Genomic DNA, 15975 nt, shown 5'->3' on the forward strand with positions numbered 1-15975 from the left:
TGAAGGGGATTAAATGTAAGACAGTTTTGTGTGAAGTACGACCTGTCTAGATTGCTCCTTGAAAGAGAATAAATAACGCAAAAACAATCCAAGGATGTCATGAAAAATATAAGACGCTGTGTTTGTGCGCTATTTTAGCCAGATAAGATCTAGATGGCATTTGCATTTAGAGGGAACCCAATTAACTGTAACACTGAAAAAAATATTCATTGGAATTAAAGTCTTAACCTCAATTTTTGCATCAAAGAAAAGTTCCTTTTTTCAGACAACCAGGTAAAGAAAAAGATCATCTCACCAGAAAGCAACAAGCACTGAGCCAGAGAGACAAACTTTCAAAATTTCTCTAAAGGGCGGGGATTTAGCTCAGCAGCATAAGCACCTGCCTTGCAAGCAGGTGGTTGTGAGTTCAATCCCTGGCACTGATAAAAAGGAAAAAGACAAAAAAAAAATTTCTCTAGAGAATACAAACTAAGAATCACTATGAATTAGCCGGGCGTGGTGGCTCACACCTGTAATCCCAGCACTCAGGAGGCTGAGGTGGGAGGATCGTTGTGAGTTCGAGGCCAGCCTGGGCTACAAATTGAACTCAAGGCCAGCGTGAACCACAGAGCTAGACCCATCAAAAAAAAAAAAAAAAAGAATCACTATGAATTCTAGGAGTATGAGGTAAAGATTCATTCATAGCACATATACATCAGGCACTGAAGGTTAAGTACTAAACAAACCAGATAAAAATCACTGCTCTCATGGAGTTAATATTTCCATTGGGAAGAGGTAAGTTAAATGCATAGTACACTCATCCTTCAGTACCCAAGAAGTTTTTCCAACACTCCCATTAAGATATCAAAACCTACAGATGATTAGTCTCTTAATATAAAATGGCACAGTATTTGGATATAATTTATAGGGTTAGGTTGAGGATTAGGGTTAGGTTTAGGGTTAGGGTTAAAAGTTTAGTGTTAGTGTTAGCGTTAAGTTTAGGGGTTAGGGTTAGGGTTAGAGGTTAGTGTAGGGTTAGTGTTAGGGTTAGGGTTACTATTAAGGTTAGGATTAGATGTTAGGGTTATGGTTAGGATTAGGGTTTGGCATTAGGGGTTAGAGTTAGGGTTACGGTTAGAGGTTAGTGTTAGTGTTAGGGTTAGGATTAGGGTTAGGGTTAGGGTTAGGGTTATGGTTAGGGTTAGGATTAGGATTAGGGTTTGGTATTAGGGGTTAGGGTTAGGGTTATGGTTAGAGTTAGGGTTAGGGTTAGGTTTAGGGTTAGGGTTACAGTTAGCGTGAGGGATAGGGTTAGGCTTAATCTTACGGTTAGGGGTTACGTGATAGGGATAGTGTTAGGGTCAGGCTTCGGGTTACGGTTAGGGTCAGGGTTATGATTAGGTTAGGCTTAGGGTAAGGGTTATGTTTATGGCTAGTTTGAGGATTAGGGAGGGCAGAGATGCAGGAGAAAGTCATCAGGCCCCAGCATGTCTCAAGGGCAGGAGAGGCTTCAAGGGCTCCCCACTGGGCAAAGACCGGCTAGTTTGAGGATGAAAAAGAGAAGGGAAAAACCCCCCTAGGGACTGGACTGAAACATGCCGAGTATACACAGAGGTCACCTTTCTAAGGATGTGAACACTTGAGGTTCCCTTCAGAGCTTCTGCCCGTTACCATGGAACCAGCTTGCATTATGAAGATGGATAAAACGACCCAGCTTTTATCTTTGCTGGTTTAAGGTTCAAACTGAATTCCAGGGCAATCAGAGAGCTGGGGAGAGAAGCTTTTCCGTAGGATTCTGGCTAACAGACGAAGAAGGGGTGGTGTCACTAGGAAACCACCATTTCACACTGGATTTCGACAGCCACCCTCAGTGGCTGCCAAAGCCCAGGAGGTAACCTGTGTGGCACAGCCGTCCAGTAGGCACACCAGGAGCCTCTACTAAACCCCTGAAAGTGAGAAGGCCGGGCTTTCGCAGTGGGAAGTTAACCTCATCTGTGAAGTTTTCTCCTATACATACCCTTTATATATGTTAAACCATGACTGGATTACTTAAAATACTGAATGCACTGTAAATACTGTATACATAGTTATTTAACTGTGTTGTCTAGGAAATAATGACAAGAACAAAAGCCTGTGCATGTCTGATACACATGCAATTCCCCCCCCCAAATATTTTCAACTCAGGGTTGGTTGAAATGTAGAAACAGAGAGCCAACATACATTATGATCATAATGCTAAGAAAAACAGTTGGAACAACAGAAAGTGTTCACAGGGGTGGCTAGAGAAGACTTGAGAAGGTGGTATTTGAGTACATCTGATTTACAATGTTTCATAGTATACTTGAGGGTTAAAACAAAAAGGTAGCTCAAGAAATCATACTGCTCATACTCATGGATTATATTCATGTGTATCATGACTTAGTGGTGGCATTTTTCTTCAGAAATAATAACTTAACCTGTTCTCTATGAGCGACAAGTTGAAGTAAAGTTAGTTAGTATATATTTTCTCATTAGATAAAAGCACATCTTTAAAAGTCCTGCTTTGAAATTTTCCCAAAATAACAACAGAAAGAGAACAAGATCTCCAAAAAAAGGAGAAAAAGTAAAAACAAATGGCCAAGCAGCTTACATGCCACAGGATTTCTGCGAAGACAATACTATCGTAAGTATATAACAGGATATAAGGAAAGATAAAACTATAGCAAAGTAGTACTGACAAGCTTCTCAAAGCTAGATACAAATAAATAAAAATAAGATAAAATAAACTGTAGGAAAAACATAATCTATCTTGGAAAGAGGAGGAAAAAAATCTACTACAGGAAAACTGCTAAAAATGGATCACTGCCATACAGGTAAGTAACAATCCTTCAGCGCTTACACAGACAGTTCCAAGGCCATTCTGAACTATCTAGTGAATAAAATTGTCTCAAAAAACAAAACAAACAAAAAGAAAATCCTGCTACTGTACACGCCTACTCTTCCTAGTGTTAAATCAACATAGGACAGAAGCAGCAAAGAGAGAACAGCTGTCAGAACAAACTTCAAAGAAAAGGTAAGTCTAAACTAAAAGCTGACATTTATATATGTTTGTCACCAAAAGCCAAACCAAAGACAAGGAAGATTTTTAATAAACATAGTTTTTTTTTTTTTGGATATCTACACAAAGTATTGCAGGAAATGGATAAAGATTAGGCCACCTGCTTTCTTAGTCATACATGAATTCCAAAATCAAAGATAAAGAACTCAGAAGGTGAGGCTAAGCATCCTCTAAAACACAACAAGAGAGGCAGGAATTAAGTCTTCTCCTATAGATCTAAAAATCTAAAGATACCATGGAACTGCAAAATCCTCCCTAAGCATAATATCCCAAAAAACAGCAGAAATTCTCTCCACTTTCAGAAAATCAGAATTACCCTATTTTACTACCATTAATCCCTCCTTTCTATGGAATTCTAATACTTCCTCTTAATGCTCAATGCAAATAAAAGAAAAATGCTACCTAAAAGGTAAAGACAAGTAACACTTTTGTTTTTGTTACACTTTTTCTTCTGCAACACTTATTTTTTTAAACTGTAATACTGGGGATTGAACCCTGGGTCTTTATCCTAGCCTCCAACCCTAACAATTTTTTTATTTGTTATTTTGAGACAGTCTTACTAAATTGCCCCATGCTGTGGTCAAACTTGTTATCCTTGTACCTCAATCTCCCAAGAGTGCTGGAATTAGAGATGCGATGCGCCACCATGCCCAGCTTCTGCTACCGTCTTAAAAAGGCAGTGGTAAAGATAAACTGTGCATCAAAGCCCCTTGTAAGAAGACTACTCTTAAAATACAAGTTCAAAAGAATTACGTATCACTAGGTTTCAGAAGTTCACTGAAGCCATGCATAGCTGTGCACACCTGTAATCCCAGCACTCATGAAGTTGAGGCATCACCGTGAGTTTGAAGCCAGCCTGGCTAAGTAATTTTGAGTTTAAGGTCAGTCTTCACTACACAGAAAGAGCCTGTCTCAAAAAAACCAAAAGGTCACTGAAGATTTATTAAAAGTTTTCATATTTTCTGCCCTCTATAAAATGACTGAGACATACTAAAAATTCAAGATAAATCCTACAATTCCAGTACTATGGAGGCTGAGGCAGAAAGACTGCTTCAAGTTTGAGACCAGCCTGGGCTACAAAGTGAGCCCAAGGCTAGCCTGAACTGCATACGGAGATCCTATTTCAAAAAAAAAATCAAGATAAAAATATTAGAGATCAGAAATTAACATAAATATACAGGTGACAGTAAAAAAGAGACTTTTCAAAAATATGTTAAATTTTATAATTACTAACAGAATAATAAAAAAGCACATTAGATACCTCTCTTATTTTTTAACTTAAAAGTAATTGTATATGATGTACTCATTTTGTCTTTTGGATACTTCCCAACAGTCTAAAAGGCTTATGTTAATAATAATACATATTTACATATGCACACACTCAGACATGCCTTACCTATTAAAGATTTTATATTTTCTAAGATTAAATCACTAGTAATATTTCCAGATAAATCTTGTCCCAATTCAGCAATCAGCTTGGCATAACCTTCATTCTCTTCCCTTAACAAATTGAATTTTTGCTGCTTATAGCTGAAATCAGACAAATACAACAGAATAAAATTAATTTCAAGTAGAAAGTTTATTTAAAAAAATAAAGTAAGTTTGCACAGAATAGTATATTCTCTTCACTGAACATTTCTAACTTAAAACAATCCTAAGAATAGCTATTGAAATTTACTTCTTTGCACATCATTTAGTATAGAAAATCATACCAGTTTATAAGGTAGCTCTAGTGTTAATTACGTATGGAAAACCAGTAACACAAGGAAAAAATATTGCCAAGGAACAGTAACATACCATCACTAAGCATATACCTTGAGTATAGCTATGATTGCTAGAAACAAAAGCACTGAATGTTATTTTAACTTTAAATATGGACAAATTTAACATTGGTTTTGCTCAGATAAACTCACTGCTGACTCAATTTTAGGCTAATTTTAGAAGGCAAAAAACAAGCTCTACACTAAAAAATAACTTCAAAGCATTTTTAGAAACTGCTAGATTCAAAATGATAAATAAAAAACATTCAGCTACATTATCTGCATCATAAGAAACAAGTACTTACAAGAGTTTTGTCTTGATTTTAACCGACTTTTGATTGAATTGCTGTGATTGTTTGATAAGCCCTAATGATTCCAATGTTTCTGGATCCAGGCGTTCCTTTAGAACTGTGTCTGAAACTAAATACTGTATTAAAAAATATTAAAGGCCATTTATTCTTTAGCATTCCAACTATGCCTCTACAATCTTAAATATATTCAAAATTATTTCTCCCAAATAAAAACACAAAAATCATATTAGACATATATATGTAAATGAAACAACTCAAAATTTGTGATGAGTTAGAACTTCAATTTAACAAAAATGATGGCCTTCCAAACACTGAAATAGGTATCTCTTTTAAAAAATTGATTTTCAAATCACCTGCATGCTATATATAGCCTACAAATGACAAGAACTACAGATGAAATTTTCATTGAATTAACTGAATTTTCACTTGATACATCACTTCAACCTTTAGTTTTTACTACAAGTCAAATTCTAGGTTATTCTTCCAGGTCTATATAACAGTATTTTCTCCTTGTGCCTAAATTTAGGAATATAAAATAGTTTACCAGACAAAGATTGTTATAAATTCTAAAATTTATTATTCTTAAATTACCCCCATGATTCCTCTAACAGTTTATGAAAAAAATTTCAGTTTAAAAGCTATCTATAATCATTTCTAGTTACTTTACAATGCTTACTTTTTCTTTTGTTAAGAACTTAAGTAGATCAGACATAACAATCAAGGTTTTATATGTACAATTTAGGTGATTTGATAATATGCCTATTTCACAGAAATAGCATTTCTAGTTTCACAAAACATTCCATTTCAAAATCTAAATCTCACCTTACAAATGCAGTCAAATGAGTATCAACATTCTCCATTAACATGATTAACTGCAATCATAACCATTTAATATAGAATTTAGTAAGCAAAAGTATTCTGAAACACTTACCAAACATGCTAATACCAATTGCGTAAAGTAGTCTCTCTTGCTTTTTTCTTCTAAACAATTTGTTTCAATATCTATATTGATGGAGAAAAAGAGATACATTTGGTCAGTCCTTCTGAACCCTCTGGTGCTAAAATGTTATTTTCCTTAAAACTAGTTAATTTTAAAATGTCTCACTATGAATTTAGAAAAATTTTAAACTATAGTAACAAGAGATTTCACATATATATGAAGACAGATCTTGTCACCTATAATATATTCTTAAAATGGTAAGTGGGTTATATAGAAACTACATGCTATGGCACTGGAAGCAAAAAAGATTCAAGAAAATTTTCTCAAAAAGAAAAATATTCTAACAAAGTTTAAATAATCAAAGATGTTACAAAGAGATTCAATTCTTAACTGCAAATTTGAAGTACACAAAAACAAAGATCTAACTCTGAGCATCCTCTTATTCATAAAGCTCAAACTTCTGATTTTGTCCACCTTTGTGAAGCTATCATGTTCTATCCAAACCACCTGTCCACCAACTTTTCATAAAGACAGTATGAAAGATATATTTAAAATCTTGTTTTGAACAACAATGCTAATCACTAAAAAAATCTTAACTCCTTTTCACTTCCTTCCTACTGAAATATTTAAAAACTGAGACCTCTTTGAGTTTCAGTAAATTATTCCAAAAATCTCAATTTTTCATATCCTAAGGTATGGTGGAAATGAAACAATTATTGCTAAATGCCAAATACCAATTTCAACCAGGACTGGCAAGATTACAAACAAGGCTGATTTCAAATTACTGCTTTGGCTGATTACATACCATTAACCTTTTCTGTAAGTCAATTGATGATTTAGAACATGCTAATTTTAAAAAGATACAGTTTTGGTAAAGCAATAAAAAATTGTCCTCTAAGTGATTCTACCAACACAACAGATGTCCCATCATGACTTTGTTTCAGTTTACTTTCTACTATCTATACTCAGAATCAAATGAGATTACCATCAAATTTAACTATTCTCCTGGCCCTTCTGCACTTTTCTTTCTTAGGCAGTTTTCACCTCCCAATATTCTGGCCTCTGTAGCTGAACACACTCAGCCCAAGTGTACTACAGAAATCTGATGAGCCAGGGATGAGGTCAATGGTGGAAGTACTTACCTGTCACATTTTAGAACTCTGAGTTCAATCCCAATACCACAAAACAAAAGTGAATATATAAGATTTATGTTTTGTAAACTGCATTAAAACCTCAATTTATCACTAAAACTTTTAGCCCAAGTGTATTTCATCAGCCTTTCCAAGGACACTCAGGTGTCACAGTCTAACTGGTCTACTAGTCCCTACTCAGCCTAGAACTTCAACCATAGTGATCTTAAGAAACTGTAGCTGAACTGGGTTCATTCTTTTAACCACAATAGCCTCCAAGGCCTTAATGTCTCTAAGATTCAATCCTATGGTCAGAACACCTGGAAGCTCTCTGAAACAGGCCTCTTTTTCTGTTCAAGACTTCTCTCGTATCAGCCACATAACCTGATTAAGATACTTACCACTCTTTCCTATTCTAATCATGAGTAAACTTTTAATAGCAACTCAGCAAGTTTCTTAGCTGTGCAGTCTCAACAATCAACATACTATGCTATTAGCCCTACTGCATTGGCCCTGCTCCATATTCTTTTTGTTCTAACTCATAATGCCATTCAAATAAACTCAGTTAACCTTAATTCTTCTATGATAAATTTGCACTTTAAAAATTCTCTTTTAATTTTCCCTATGATTATACTAAAAAGTCCTTATGTTTCCAACTCTTGTCCTCAGTATCACCAGCTACCCACCCCAGCTCAGAAGTTGCATCAAGTTACATCAGAGTCCTCCTTTCACTCTCTCATCATCATAGGATTAGTCTTTCAAAGAAAGTTATCTAGGTTATTATTAATGTATAAACAACATGATCATGGGCACTGAAGGTAAACTGATCCACATTTAAATGCTGCCTTACTGGCTGTGCAGCTTTGAAAATTTACCATTTCTCAGAACTCCTTTTTCCTAATACATGCACCTAACTTACCATAGTTGCTGTGAGCATTAAAATGAAAAGAAATGCTTAACATAATGCCTAAAACATGGGAGGCACTCCAAAAATAGCACCTATATCATCATCATCACTATCATTAACAATAACTCAAATTCTTATTCCTATTCCCCTACCTTGGTCTGGGACCACCCTTGGATCATTTTTTTCTGCCAAGGGGTGGGGGGGTGAATGAGGGGACAGGTGAGGGAAATTCTCTTTCCAAAGGCCGTCCTAATCTTGCTTGTAAAAATGGACTCGATAGACTAAAAGAAATTCCCCAAGAGCAACTAAATATCACGTTCATTAATTCATGTTACTAATAAAAAGCAATGACTTGTAACAGTATTTCCTAATATTAAACAGAGTAAGTAGACTAGTAATTGATGACAAACTATACTCCTGACCCTACTAACAAATAACAGATTCAGAAAAATGTTACCTAGAAATCATCTTTCAATCTTTTAAAACTTACTGTAAAAAATAATTTTTAAATGAAACTTAATTCATATTACTTTGTAAACTAATGTAATAGCTTTAGTGCCTGTTTCAAAAATTTAGCTCTTCCATCAATGGTCTGCTCTTTTCATTTATCAATCACCGTCCACACATACTTTAACCTGTTCCATATGTTACCATTGTTTTGAAATGTGAACTACCCTGAAGGATCAAGCTCGGGCATTTACATTTGCTGAGACCAAATTCTAGATTCTCAGTAAGACATTTGAGTAATTTATTGAATTCTAAAATATTAAAACTATTTAGCTAGGGGCTGGTGATTTAGCTCAGTGGCATAAGCACCTGCCTTGCAAGCAGGCGGTCGTGAGTTTGATCCCTGGTACCAATTGAAAAAAAAAAAAAACTATTGAGCTAAAATAATTTATCCCAGCTTGACAGACCCTCAGAGGTCATGTTATTTTATAATGAATATTCTAATGGCTACCAATTTCTCAATTAGATTCAAATTTATAGGAAAGCACAAAAATGATGAGGGAAAATTGTTCAAAATTACTTTAATCTTTATCTAATATTAGAAAAATAAATTTATAACACATTAAGTCCATATATCCCATAGAGGGACACTCCCTGTTGTTCTAAGTCAAAGAACTGTTTTTTTTGTTTTTTGTTTTTTGACACAGGGTCTTGCTATGTAGCTCAGGCTGGCCTTGAATTTACATTGATCCTCCTGCTTCAGCCTCCCAAATGCAGGGATTACAGGAATGTGCAACCACACCCAGCGAACTATTCCTTTTTTCTCTTGCATGAATTCTTATTTATTCTGGACAAATAGAGAAGCTGCTACTTCCAAAGCTGGTTTTGCATACTCAAAACAAAAGTATTTTTGAGTACTTTGGCTCTTCCTGCACTTCCTAAAATTAAGACTCAAAAAAGTACAATAAGAAAGTATGTCTTGACTGTTCTAAGTTAGAGATTCTGACATCATTTATTGAAAACCGGTAGTAAACGACATTAACTAGCTGATTACTAAAAGCTCAACAGACAAAATGTTAGAAAACATGGCTTTTTTTTTTTTACTTGAAATGACTTAGGTTAGCTCAAATTTGAATATACACTGCCAAACCCTCAAAAAATGTGAATTATACTCTAATTGTACTTTCTAAAGTGGCTCTTCTGATATTTGATAAATACTATAATTTCTATAAAGTGAAAACAGGCAGCTAGATTTGTGAACATTTGCACATTTGCAAAATTATTTATTATGAAAGAAAATTTTAAAACATTTATTTAACATCAATTTACCAAACAGCACATGTTAAATGTGAAATAAATGTTTAATACCTACCTAATATACAGAAAACGTCAGCAAGAATGGAGGGCATATCCTCACGAAATTCCTAATTTTAAAAAATATTAATAGTAAATACCAGCATATGACACAGCAAAATATAATTTCAGAATGATATTCTTCACTTAAACTTAAAAACTCCAGTATCACTATGTTAAAATCCTTCAAATATCATAGATACAAAGAAAAAGATAGCAGTTTAATGTTTAACTGTCTACCACAAAGTAATCTGATCTAAAAACAGAAACCTAAACAAGCACCTCAGGAAAGCACTGGAATTTAGAGCACTTCACACCTACCAAAATTGTTAAAAACATACAAATTAACCACACATTGTGGTGTACACCTTGGAAGGCTGAGGCAGTAGGATCACAAGTTCAAGGCCCAGGCGGGCAATTTAAAGAGGCTCTACCTCAAAATAAAAAAAAAAAAAATTACAAAGAGCTGAAACGCAGCTTAGCACTCCCTGGGCTTAATCCTTAGTACCACAAAAAAAAAGGTACAGTGTTCATCCAAAACTTTAAATGTCACGTTTATAACTGAGTCAACACTGACCTATGCAAAAATCAGACCAGAAAATCAAAAACCTCAGAAAACATAAAGCCAACTATTACTGCATAACTCAAGAAACTCTGAAGCTAAAAACACTTAAGAAAATCTATCTTCATGTTTTTTTTTATTTATAGTCTTTAAAGGAAATAACCCCAGATCCTGTTTCTGAATAAAAATGTCTGCATTATTCTACATTTGTCTCCCAATTTCCACTCCCATGCTCAATTTTGAGGCCATTTTCCGTTAATAAGGATTATAATTAAATTATTCCAATTAGTAGTTTGAAGGCCTAAAGATCAGTCTCTTTTTCAGGGGCCAGGAAATTACTTTTTTTTAAAAGCTTCCAGGTGCAAGAAGACACGCAAAACACATTTCTGCAACTAAGATACTAGAGTGTATAGTACTATGAGAAAGCCATGATGCAGAAGTATATCTTTATAAAGATACCACTAAGAAGCCAAGTGTGATGGCACAAGCCTGTAATGCCAACACTTGGGAGGCTAAGGCAGAAGAATCCTTGCAAGTTAGAGGCTAGTCTGGGCTACAAAGTGAGTTCAAAACCAGCCTAAACTGCATAGTGAAACCCTGTCTTAAAAAGACAAAAAAAGATATCACTAAGTAATGAAAAGGAGACACTAAATAATAAAGCACAAATACAAAAATTCACTTACACTATTCAAGAAAATAATGAGAATCAGATCCCATAAACATTAAAGCTATATCAAAGCCCAAATTACAGAATGAAATCATGGTAATGATCAGTCTAATTTCAGTTTCAAGTTTCTCAAGGACTATGAACTCTAGCTACGTCTACTTGACTACATTTACTCAAGCTACCTGAAGAACAAAATTAGAGTAATTCAAGAGATCTCAGACACAGAATATTTTTTTAAGAAATAAGCCACTCCTGCCAAGTATGGTACTACACATCTCTAAACCAAGCACTCAAGAGGCTGAGGCAGGACTATCCTTGAGAGTCTGACACCAAGCTGGGCTAAAAAATGAACTCAAGTCCAGCCTGAACTGCACAGCAAGATCCAGTCTTGAAAATAGATAGATCCATGGATGGACAGACAGACGGACAGAAAGAAAGAAACCACTTCAACATGAACTAGACAGTTTAGGGATAAAGAGAAACTCATATTGAATCCCTTCTACTCAAATGGACCTCGATTTGGGAGAGGAAGTCATAAGCACTAAAGAAACTTAGAATTTCCTTTAGATTATCATGGGAAAACACAAAAACTATACAAAGATTACTTCCCTAATAGAAAAAGGGTACAGAAAGGCTGGGAGATTCAGTTCAGTAGCAAAAGCACTTGCCTTGCATATATGCAAGGTTCTGGGTTCCTTCCCAGCAACACAAGGGAGGGAGAAAAGGATGATTAAACAGCCACATAACAAGAGAAATCTACACTGAGACCTAGAAGCCCCACATTCCACTGCAGTAATACTTTACTATAAAAGCTGTTGTGAAATGGATACATACTTACACAAGTTAAAACCCAGCCGATAATATACAAGTGGTATATTACAGAGTAACATACCACTTATAAAACCTCAAGCTTAACTATTGCTTTAAAATACAAATACAAATACAAACTGACATCCCACTTTCCAATTCAAATACCAAACCTCCACGAGAAGTATATGGGCTTAATCTACATTCTCCAAAAAATGAAAATGTAAAACAGAATTAATTACTTAAAGGTTTTTAAAAATCTAAATATTTTCTAAAACATCAAGCAGATGAAAACTGAAAACAAATGTTACAGCTAGGCAACCACAATTTAAAATAATTGAATCCTCAATTTTAAGATATCTTCATTTCAAAAGTACACATTTTTAGTTGTTCTCCCACATTACATAACATTTTGTTTCATTCAGAGTCAGATTAAAATATCTTTATTGCTATCTATCAAAAATGGCTAATATAGCCAGGCATGGTGGCACATGCCTGTATTTGCAACACTCAGGAGGCTGTGGCAGGAGGATTAGTGCAAGTTTGAGGCCACCCTAGGCTACAAAGTGAGCTCAAGGCCAGCCTGAACTGCTTAGTGAGACATTGTCTCAAAAAGTATTTAAAAAATTAATATCATAAAACATTCATTACTGTAATTTTCAAAAAAAATTAAGCTAAGACATATACTTTAAGGATCTTTGTATCAAAGCCACAAAGAATGTTGATATTACTAACTTAAGTAACTACATATATACAGTACTTACACTAATGTCATTAAGAACATTTGATGCCTGTTCATGCTTTAGATTTCCTTTAATAACATGATATGACAATTCATAGAGAGCTTGCTGGAAATCTGTTGAATATAAAAGAAATGAAGTAAGAACATATTCTCCTGAACATGAAAAGTAGATTCTCTACAGGAAAATGTATTTCCTACTTGTCAGAATTTTTATAAACATCAATAATAAAGGAAATGTTATTTCTAGTACTTTTATCTAGCAATTTATTCTTCCATTGTCTCAAAACACATTAGTAGGTTTAGAAAAAGTTATACATACCTTATTATTTCCAAGTGGTTAAGCATTCCCTTCACAAGATTATTTTATACGTCTACATATAATTTCACAGATTTAAAACATTTTTTCAAGTAACTAAAGTTGCTATAATTACTTTCAACGAGCACATTACTTCTAGCAAGTAGATATAAACAAAAACCATTTCTCAACAGTCAACTTCAGTTTTCTACATATATTCAGATTATACTTAGTCAACGTCAGTGCTACAATGACAACAGGTAAGGAACAGTTTAGAGAAAAAACAATATGTCTTATCCATGGACTATTGTCAGAGAAAGTAAGTTGAAATCAATTTCCATCAGAACTCAAACAAAAATACCTACCTATATGCACACAAAAAAGTTCAAGATATTGTATATGAGAACTGTCACCCACAAGTAATCACATTCATTATTAATTATCACAGCCCCTTTTCCTGGAGAAAAACCTTTTTGTTCTTAGACTGGGAAGCTAGGAGCTGAGTGATAACCTATCTTTTTCTTTAATTCATACTTTAACCACGAAAAGTAGAAAAACAAGCAGCTCTAAACTTACTAATATCTCTTTGTCATCTTTTGAGGTAAATCAAATTTTTTTCATTGCAAAATAGCTAATGAAAATGAAATATTTAAAAAATGTTCTTCCCCAGATATGAGTATCAACCTCAAAACAAGAACGTAATAGAAATCAAAATCAATCCCCTTTTAGCCAATGAAAATGCTATTTTTCAATGAAATAAATTGAATCATTAAATCAATTCCTAAAGAAAATATAGCCATATTATTCCAAATCTTTATAAAAAATGTATTATTTCATACACACACACACATACACACACACACACACACACACACATATATACATGCACATATACGCCCTTTTCATAACTAAAAATTCATCATGCTTATAAGGTAATAAAAATAAAAGAAAAATGTCTATGTGTTGGTAGGAATGAATTCAATTGCATGCTTTCCATTTCCATTAGTGCCTTACAATAAGTAACACTTATTTTAAATTATCCAGACAACTAAGAATTTTTAAAGCAATCACTTAAAAGAACAAAACAGCCAATTATCATAAACTATGTATATGTAAGAGTATATCCACTAATGCTCAACTAGGGCTCAGGGAATTTTAATCTTAATCACAGAAGAAGATTAAAATAGAGAACACACAGCCTAGGTCATTCTGCTGACACTAATGTAATATAAAAATATTCACTGTAATTCACAAAGTACCAAAAATAGTCCCTGAATCACAAATTAGCTAAATTTCTATCTAAAAGTGATTAAGAAATCTTACTGTGTTTTATCCACAGAGGCAGTAAGTGGTGCTTCAAGACCACCAGAGAGGGCCCACAGAAGCCTATAAAATGCTGGAGTTGAAAAACTTCACATGCACAATAGGGAAACTTACAACCCTTGTAATTATGCACAAAAAAGTTAATGAAAATTTTATCATAATGTTAATATTTCAGAAAGAGCAGTTTTAAGAATAGCAGTATTAAGAAGGGACTTCTAGAGATTCTTAGAAGTTCTCTGACAGGTTTGATGAAGACACCAATTTTTGATTATGTCTAATATACTAATACTACTCATGTTTATCAACTATTATTACAATGTTGTTTTATTGATGAGGGGAAGGGAATTGCTTGTTAAAAGAACAATTACTGTGTGCAAGGGAAACTGCCTGCCTGAAATGAAATTAATTCAAGGGAAGGACAGAAGGAAAAAGTCAGAAGGAACATTATTCAAACTCAATCCACAAGACAAAATCAAGGAGATTCTGAAGAAGCAGTATTTAGTTTCCTACATGCACCCACATGGACCCTCAAACCAAACCCCAAGCACTGGTTAACAACAGCCGAAGGAATATGTATTGTTGAAGAAGCAAGCAGGAGTAAGAGAAGAGTGCTGGCAATTCAGCCAGTGAGGCCATATTCACAACCATTTTTTATTTATATATGAACCAAAACAACCATTAAAATTAAAAATCAGTTATTTAAAATCCACACAATCCCACTTAAAACTGGAACAATTTTAGGAGAGAACAGTAACATATTAACTTTATAATATTTTTTAAAGAACTCTCTTATCCATATAAGGTTCCATTCAAAATCAAAGTGAGAAGTTTACAACAAAATTTACACATTTTGGATTTTATTACTCCTTAGTTCTTATTACTTTTTTGGGGGGGAGAGAATAAAGTCAAATATGGCAAAACAGTGATTTTAAGCACAGAGAAGCAAAAAAACCCTAAGTATCCAAATGTTTCTATAAGGCAATAATTTTGTATTTTCTTACATTTCTGGCAGTCAAATGGCTTGGTCAAACAAAACAAGTTATATATCCTCAAAAGTCTTTATAAGTGATTATACACTTTCAGGAGGAAGATGCTGGAGACAAAACCCAGGGCCTCATGCTTGCTGTGTGCCATACCATGGGCCCTTGTTTATACAACTTTATAAGCAGACTGTATAACAAATTAATAATTTTGGAGGTGGCATGCTAAGGATGTTAAGTCTTAAAATATATCTCCATTAACAGAAAACAAAAATGATTCTTTCATTTATTTGTTAAAAAATTAAGATTAAAAAAAATTAGATTCCACTCAAGCATCCAAATTTCTTTAAAAAGTAGATTTTCTTATATCAAGGTATTTACTTTTTGATAAAATAAATATACACATATATAGAAAAACATTGCATTCTACAGAATGTTTACACCAGCATAATTTAAGTATAATACATTCTATGTACTGATTTCTAGCTTAAAATAGAATACTGATTATGAAAATATTTTTTTCATATTGGAAAAAAACATGAGTTTTACCCTCAACAAAAGCTATATACAAAAATGTTTGCTGGGCATGGTGGTAGAATCTATAATCCTAGCTCTCTGCGAAGTAGAAGGAGAACCTGAAATTTGAGTCTAACCTAGACAACTTAGCAAGACACT

General features: G+C 34.0%; 1 protein-coding gene across 7 annotated transcripts in view; it reads right to left on the reverse strand.

The window, feature by feature from the left end:
• Positions 1–15975, reverse strand: part of Thoc2 (THO complex subunit 2) — a 115254-nt gene that overhangs the window by 80352 nt on the left and 18927 nt on the right. For all 7 annotated transcript variants that reach the window (XM_063246361.1, XM_063246360.1, XM_063246358.1 and 4 more), the window contains exons 3-7: positions 12725–12816; positions 9944–9995; positions 6079–6149; positions 5142–5263; positions 4473–4606 (exon numbers count right to left, since the gene is read on the reverse strand). In XM_063246361.1, coding sequence (XP_063102431.1) covers positions 4473–4606; positions 5142–5263; positions 6079–6149; positions 9944–9995; positions 12725–12816 — 471 coding nt within the window. The remainder of the gene's footprint in view (positions 1–4472; positions 4607–5141; positions 5264–6078; positions 6150–9943; positions 9996–12724; positions 12817–15975) is intronic.

The sequence above is a fragment of the Cavia porcellus genome, unplaced genomic scaffold, assembly GCF_034190915.1.
Source record: "Cavia porcellus strain 051 isolate PalLab524CR breed Dunkin Hartley unplaced genomic scaffold, mCavPor4.1 scaffold_3, whole genome shotgun sequence".
NCBI classification, from domain to species: Eukaryota; Metazoa; Chordata; class Mammalia; order Rodentia; family Caviidae; genus Cavia; species Cavia porcellus.